Consider the following 8483-nt stretch of genomic DNA (forward strand, 5'->3'; position numbering starts at 1 on the left):
AAGACACTTTCGAGGATATTTTCAGAAAACTTTAGCCTTCTGCATGTTCTTCCAAAAGAATCAATGTTGCCCTTAAAGGCTGGGAGTTATGCAGGAAGTCAGACTAAATCACGGTGGCTTCTAGCCTTAAAAATGTGATTCAGAAAACTAGAAACAGTGAAAATACCTGAGATGGCAATGTCAATGAAATGTCAATTCTGAAGATCAAAAGATCCTCCCAATTATCTGCTTATCTACTTGTATTTGTTCTTTTCTATTCTGCATTTCTTCACTGGACAACAGAATCCAGAAAATTATCTGTTATTTGCTTTTCTCATCTAAATATTTTGCCAATATTTAATAAATTCTGAGACTGGAAYAAGTCATCATTGATACAATCAAGGACTCTTTCTCTAACTGTCAGTAGCTTTTTTATGCCTCACAAACCTGAAAATAAGCAGGCTGCTTCTACACCAAATACAAACTGCATCTCACCTTTTTGCCTTCCTTCTCCATCACTCCTAAACTGAATTTATAAATGAACAAAACCAATTTTGTTAAAAAGATGCTAAAATAAGAATGTTGCTGCATCTGCGATYGAGTCAAGATTCTGGTCAAAACCAAAAAGGAGGAAAAAATGTACRCATGTGTGTTTTGGCCACCCCCATAAAGCCACTCTCACTAACCCATGATGTGAGACGGTCAGGGACTTCAGCACCAGCCTTCAAAGTTCAGATAAGTATGTTAGGTGATTTCTAAGTGAGTAGCTCTTCCTGATTTCCTGCAGATCCTGACATTATTTTTGCTTAATGATTTAATCATGTTCCAGCCTTCTGAAGGTCCCAGTAGCCCAAACCCAAACCCAAATCATGTTCCAGCCCTTCTGAAGGTCCCAGTAGCACCGCAATGGTGACAAACAAGTAAAATTGCTCATACTTTACTGTCTTCCTAGGACAGTGAAGGGTACTGGCCTAGTATGTTCTTATATGGCTGCTCCATTGTGATGAATAAATACTTTAAGGAAAATATCTAAATACACTTGTAGAAAAACCTCACAAATTACAGTTTCTCTAGGATCTTCACAGTTGGAGAAGATCCTGCATGCAAAGGTAGATAGAAATAGAAGATACAAATCTGAATGTGTTAAAAGCACATCAAGGCTGCTAAATCAGGCACTCAAAAGTTAGGAAATGCCAATCACAACTCTGCTTCCTTGAGTAACTGAGTTATGATCCAGTCTTTAATTATATGATCAGGTACTATTTTTTTCTCCCCAAGCGTGGGCAAGTGTATTCAGATCTCTTCCTCCTAAATTAAAGAATGAAATTGGTAACGTAAGAAGGCTGTTATCCTGTAAGCGGATCAGCCCTTGCAGAGGAGCAGGGCTCAAACTGCTGCAAGTCGTGCAACTAGCTAGGGGACAAGAGGGGCTCGGGGGGTCCGGTCCCGGCCCTGGGAGTGCAGCGAGAGCTGGTGGCCACCGCAGTGGTTACCGACAGACAAACACAGACTTCTCAAATTCATCCTGGAAGGCTCTGTGGCTAAGTGACTGAGACTTGGCAGTGGTGTATGAAACTCCCTGGGTTCTATTCACAGCTCTGCCTGAGATGACCTTACACAACCTCGCGGTTACCTCACTCGTAAAATAGTGGGGAACGGTCACCGCCTGACCCAGGAATAGGCTATGAAGGCTCGCGCCGTAAGAGCTGTGGATGTCCCAAAGATAGCAACAGCTCATACCAGAGGAGATAAGCTCCATCTCCAGCATATCTCTAGCTCAGTAAGCCTGCACCTATGCCAAAAAGGTCCTGTGAAGACAACGCAGCCTCTGCCCCTCTGAGGATTAACTTCCTTAAGTTCCTCTCAAACTTCTACACAGGACAACAGTGGGTACTTCCTGTCCTAATGAGGTCCAGCTCTAATGACTGCTTAAAGATATGGTGCTGCAAAGACATGTCCAAGCTCTAGCTAAAAAGTGAAGGTACTGTGATGTTCTCACTAACTCCTAAAGTAATAATTTCTCATTTATATCACAAAAGCACTCCAAAGATCCCAAAGAGGGACCCATGCCGAAAGCCTCTGGACAGACAGCCAAAGAGGACGCATTTCTACTCTCCGGAGCTAACAGCGTATTTTAAGCCAGAATGGTTCTCATCATTTCCAGAAACCAAGGCATTTAATTGTATGCCGAGTTTAGATTTAGGAAATGAGTTTTGTAAATTTTAGCCCCCGACGGTTTTCAATCAATACACTGTCAGCTGGAAATCCTCTGTTGCTATTTCCACCAAAGTGAGGATGGAGAAAGGATGTGAAGGAGCTATTGAAGAAGCAGAACATCAATTCTTCAATTATCAACTACAAAAACAAAGCAAAACAAAACTTCATGGTCATGAGGATAACAACGAGGTGTAAAATAAGTCATTTGCTAATGCTTGCAAATACACAATGTTCCACTGCTTGTCAGCTTCTGCCTTTGGTATCAGTGCTTTTTCTGCAGAGTGCTTATTAAACGTAGACTAATTTCAAGCAAAATAAATAATTTCAAAAGCAGTCATTTACCATCCTGTGTCACCAGCAAAGYTTTTCAGCTAGATTCAGATTTTTATTTTAGGAAGTAAGGTGGGGGGRTGTTTACTTATAAAGCTTTCCTTAGAACAATTACACAATGCAAATCCACTATGCCAAATTTAATAAAGCTCCAATTATAGCCTATCTTAACTTGTGCATTAAATGGGATTTAATGATATAAATAAATACATACTGAATTTCATTGGGTTTATTAAACTGATGTTGCTAAATCACAGCAAGGTTTCCCTTTAGGAATGCTTATTTTACTTTTTGAATACCACATTCCAATTTAACTTCAATTAATCCCCAAATATATAAGGTGAGCTGAAACAAAATATCGCAAACTCTTTAACTTAAAAGRGTACCTAAAGCCAAACTGGTGCTATATGTTGTGCAGGTACATCCTGGGAAACCTATGTTTGATGCCAGCTTAAGTGAACTTCAGTTAAAAAGCCAAACATAGCTATCTATATATACAAGAATAAGAGACATAATACAATTGTATTCCTATATAGCATCCCTGTCAGCAGCTCAAGGGCTGATTCTGCGACTTCTAAGGAATTGGTTAGCCACCTTTCACATTGAAAATACTACACAAGGTTGGCCAGGATTTCTGTCATTGTGTGTTGACTGATAAATAATAGGACATAACTAAATTATTCTTGTATGCTCAGGATAAGCCAAATCCCTTCTTGTAGGTCCAGCTAACAGAAAGTAAGCCTCTTCTCTTGAGTTGAGTGCAGTCTCAACTCTCCTTTCAGTGCTTCTCACACCCAGCGCTTGGTCACAATCCTAGCCAGTGAGATAATCACCACCCAGAAGAAACATTCCATTTCCCCTTTTTATATCTAGTTATGCTGCAAGTTCCTTCTAGYAAGCACTTGTGCAGCTCCTGGGAGGGTAATACGGCCGTACTTGGTGAAACCTGTCACTGAGCCTTCCAAATGAGATAAAATTCAAGGGAAATTTTAAATCAGACAGATTCCCACTCCACTTAGCCCTAGTAAAGAACTTTTTTGTAACCTCACTTAATGCTTTACTATTACACTTAAAACAGACAACTTCTGTTTAAACTGAGAACAGTATCCTTGCCAAGAAGAAAAAAACACAGCAGGAASCCTTGTATATGCATGATGAATGACTGAAAATTATAGAAAATTTAACAAAAAGTAATGGCAAATACTACCTTTCTGTAACTGAGACTCTATAAACTCTAAGAGGGAGACTGGAATTATTAATGGGATAGAAAAGTAAAAAATAAATCATGATGCAAGGTTAAGGAAGTTAAAGCTTCCTGCCTTTCATGTCCTCCTCCTTCCAAGCTATTCACAACCCTGTCATTTCCTACTGCCTTCTCTTGTCACAAATTATTCTACCCTCTTTGATTTTCCCATGGTCTCAGCTTTCCCTGTCTTTAGTTTCTCACATAAGCATTCTTTCTCCATAATTTTAAGAGCACTCCTCTTTCTTTCATATTGCTCTTTAAGACAAGCAAATTTAACAAATTTATAATGTTATTAGAATTTGAGAGTTGGGAATTGTTCATAGTTTCTGTAGTAAAAATGTAATTATTTTAATTTATGAAAAAGAGGTTCATAGACAGCCACGTATATTTCATTATATTCCTTCTCCCAACTTCTCAGTATCACTTATCCTTATGAAATGTAAATTACGTGCAATGATGTATGAAAATGTGTATTTTAAGTCCCTTTGCACAGGCAACGAGATTCGACCTCAGGCTTGTGACCACAAATGAATATTACATAATAATTAACTAAGAAATCTGCTGTACATTTCAGAATATTTTGAATATGACAAAAATGTATCCAGGCTGAAACTGTACTCGCACAAAGCTCAGGAAGCTTCCTGACATAGCACCCCTACAATGCATGCCATCTCACAAAGCATTCAACAGGGGATTTCAATTACCGTTATCAGAGATCCTTGTATTTCACGCTAAAAAACACATCTCAACTTCTTTGCCTTCAGGCACTCACCTTTAACTAAAGCACACCTGGTATTTTTTTTGGGATGCTTCCCAGCTCCCGATTTACTTTATTTTACTCAAATTTTTACTGTATGCCAAAGCTCTCCAGACCTTAATAAAATTTGAAGGACAAGTCCTTTGGATTTTTCGAATCCAAAGGACTCACATCTGCACAGGTTGTGTAGGGGAAGTTAACGCTCAGTCAGCACTAACTGACAGGATAAACATCAGTGGAATTTCTGCTGCTCTGCCGGGGAACATGCCATGTGGGGCATCCGTTTCCTGAAAGCTTTCACCAGGTTGGGCACGTGTGGCACTTTTCAGCCTTCCTGCTGAAGGGAAGGACTCTTCCTGTTCTAGCCTTCAGTATGAAGTTCTTATCTTTTCTTCTCTTTATTAAAAAAAAAAAAAAAACCCAAAGCAGACCCCCAAACAACCCCAAATTTGATATACATGCAAATAAATTTGATAGTTAGTTACAGATCTAAGTATGTTCTACAGGCTGTCGGAAGAACGTTAACATCTGAAATGTCAGTCAAGTGATTTACATCCAGTGAAATTTTTAATGAAAACATTAAAAGTTACTGGGCAGTAAAACCAATCATACGCTATCACTCAGGAAAAAAAGAATCCACCCATAACATTGGACTTCACTCAATACTGTAAACATTAGCAAGAACACGTAAAATGTGAAAAGCAATTATTTCTTTATGGATCTCTCTGTAAATTACACTGTACCTGGGGACTCATTCAGGCTGAAGGCAATTCGCACTGGCTTATCAGCAGGTACTCTGGCGGTGGTGATCATGTGGGCACTCGAGTCAACGCTTTTACTTGTTTGTTCCAGCTGCAATAATAYAAACAATACATTCATTACAGAGCACATGACACCATCCAACAAACGAATTACAATGTTTTTCATGCATTCATAGCTGCCTTTATCATTCCGGCTAAGCAATGTTCAGCATCAAAGTCAAGGGAGTGCCATTTCATATTTTTTTTTCCAGTTAAAAAGGATTTAAGTGCAATTCAGCGCAGAGACTGCCCTTCCTCTGTTATTTGCAGATTAGATAGCGCAGTGGCAAAGGARGCGTCCCCTCTCCTCACCTGCTTGCTTCCTGCCATTGCCCCTCAGCAAGCCTTGACTCGTGGCAATGCCGCCTGGTTCTGAAGGTGAAGAAGGAAGAAGGGGTGGGGAGTGGAGAGTAACCTGACCCCAAGGCTGCCATGTGATTGGAAACGTGCACACCGCTCCAGATGGTGTCAACGAGGAGGAACCCATCCTCCTACCTTCCGCCCATGCTCCCCGACTCAAGCTGTGCCGCGTAGACACACGCATAATGGTCAGGAAGGTAACAGGCTCTCCAAACCTTGGTGGTGTTTCCTCAGTGGAACTCTACGCAGAGGTAGGGGTCTGCCTGCATGGGTTTGACTCCCGGATCGGGACCCTCAGTTACTCCTTTGCTCTTTCTTCCAAGACCACCAGCTCCAAAAAGTGGTTTCAGTGAGATGAAACCCTGTGCATTAAGAAAACTACTCATTCATTTCAAGCAGAGCACCATAGAGTCACTGAGCAACAGAAAGTTTAGTTACTGCTTATCTGTACTAGTACATAAACCATCTCCAAATAAAGTTGCAGTCATGGTTCTATTATATACATTTATCCTTTAGAACACTAAGCTTTGGTACAAGTCTATTAAACATAAAGTTATCTTCCTTGTATAGCGAGCACAAGGCTGCTAAAATTCACAGCTGTTAATCTCCTAATTAGCTCCATGTGTGCAGAACATGAAGTCAATGGGACTTGATGCATGCAAAGGATCTGCCCATAAATAAATAATTTTAAGACTGAAAACAATGCTATCCAGAGTGCACTGTACCCATACCAACTATGTGGACAATTATGATAGCACTTAAAATTACTGTAATGACTCCTCGATTAGAAACTTAAGTTCTTTATGAAAATACAATGAATGTACAACATGTCAATAGATAACATAGCACTTAGCTAGTGAAAACAAAAGCCAATCTATTCCTAAACTGATATTTTGCAGGTGTTCAGTGAAGTGGCTATTGCATTGTACTGAAAACCCAACTATCCATTTTAATTTAATTATTGGCAATCTCAGAAAATCRGTAGAACAGAAAAATGTTACAGGATTATCATCTTCCTTGGCGAGGCACAAGTGAATCAAATTCTTCCCTGGTATCACTGCCTCTGTCATTGGAAGAGTACCAAACTTGCATTTGGCTCATTCATTTCAGCATTTCTTTTACATAGGCTTCATCTGTCTTAGCATTAATCTGAGCAAAGAATTTGTTATTTAAAATGTTTATTTGAAAACAATAAGAAATATTCTAAAATCATTATTTTGAATTATCCTGATTAGCAGCTGAGTGTCTCGATACATGAAGGATCTTCAGTACAGTTCTTTATGCCCCATTGCTAATAATCACAGCACACAGAAACTGAACTGATCAATATGAACTGGACAGAGATACAGAAATGTGCACGAAACTGCCACAGTGTATATTTGTGATCTCAGGAAAAGATATCTGGGGATAAACTAAAATATTCTATTTTGAAGAGCATTGCATTACACTAAGTAATTTTCACCTTCTCAAAGTTATTGATCTCTTTTTTTTCAGAGCCTCACTTTTACAGAAACATTTGAGATATTTCACTCTCTTTTAAGAAGTGTAGCCCAACTACCCCAACATTATTTATCATATTTCCCTTCCATTCTTCCCAATTTAAGGTAAACCAAAACAAAAGTAGATGATGAACAAGGCTCTAAGACATGAGTCTATGTTGGTGGCACACATTCCCCTGACATCTGTTTACTAGCACCAGTGGTCTTCCACATTAGAAAATACTTCACATATCATAGCCTAAGAAATTAAAACAATACATTCACCCAGAGGATTTAAAATTGCCATAACAACACTGCGAGAAGCAAATCTCTTGTCTTATACCAGTCACATACTATGTAGTCTTTGATATTTTTAAATTGCCTCTTTTAACCACCCACCATGAGAGGGCAAAAATCAATATCCCATTCAGTGAGTAATCGTGAAATCCTTCTTCAGCCCAAAGAGCCTTTTCATCATTCACATAAAAAAAAACTCATCTCTGTATACACCAGTAACTCTGCTATCTGTAATTTTTTCTTTTAATGCAATACATCTCTTCACTTTTTTTTTTTTTTTTTAATGCAGATTCGTCAGGCTCTTCATCCCGAAGGACAAGCAAATGGGACAAAAAAGGGGATGGGAATGCTCTGCGTGCCAATAAAGGGATGCAGGAACAGGCTGCCTGCCCAGGCTTTCTKCAGGCACCGGGAGCAGTGTCTCTGTAGGCAGAAAGGTGGGCGAGCAGGCAACCTGTGGAATGCAGTGGGATTGAATGAGCAGCCCCCTTGTTCCTGGCAATTGCCTAAAGAGCCGGCTGATGCTTCCATAGGAAAAAAAAAGGGGGAAAAAAAAAGAAAAAAAAAAAAAAAGACATCCCTATCAGAGCTGAGATAAAGTGTTGCTACAGCTCGATCAATTTAGTCCGGTTTTCACACCTGTCGCCTTACCTCACTTAGTGGAGTGTCTGCACTTGTATAATCCCAGGCCGGCCACTGCCTTGGCTTCTCGCTGCCTCTATGCACTAAGGCTTCAATAAAAGAAAAGGCTGCACCTGCTGCATGGCAACAGGCTGACACGCTCTGAGGAGCTGGGACAGCTGTCAGGGCAACATGCTGCTACCTGCACTTCCCACGGGCTCTGCCGCCCCGAAAGTCGCCCTTTTCCGCTTCTCGCCACAATTCCGCTTCTCCTTCCTCTCCTTTCCCGTGGCAGGGGGTTACGACGCTGTCACGCCTCGGGGAGGAAAAAATCCTTCTGCCACAGGCATTATTAAGCAGCAAACTGCGGTGAGTGCAAGATTTTTAATTCATTAGTC

General features: G+C 40.2%; 1 protein-coding gene across 2 annotated transcripts in view; it reads right to left on the minus strand.

Moving 5' to 3' along the window:
- Nucleotides 1-8483, minus strand: part of MAP3K7CL (MAP3K7 C-terminal like) — a 29784-nt gene extending 21301 nt beyond the window's left edge. The window contains exons 1-3 of one of the 2 annotated variants that reach the window (XM_026033668.1): nt 8116-8483; nt 5905-6051; nt 5273-5381 (exon numbers count right to left, since the gene is read on the minus strand). In XM_026033668.1, coding sequence (XP_025889453.1) covers nt 5273-5342 — 70 coding nt within the window. In that variant the 5' untranslated portion in view covers nt 5343-5381; nt 5905-6051; nt 8116-8483. Of the gene's footprint in view, nt 1-5272; nt 5382-5641; nt 5677-5904; nt 6052-8115 lie in introns of those variants that run through there. The other variant, XM_026033666.1, reaches the window with a different exon arrangement.

Source organism: Nothoprocta perdicaria, unplaced genomic scaffold, assembly GCF_003342845.1.
Source record: "Nothoprocta perdicaria isolate Ctin4 unplaced genomic scaffold, notPer1 scaffold_130, whole genome shotgun sequence".
Lineage (NCBI taxonomy): Eukaryota > Metazoa > Chordata > Aves > Tinamiformes > Tinamidae > Nothoprocta > Nothoprocta perdicaria.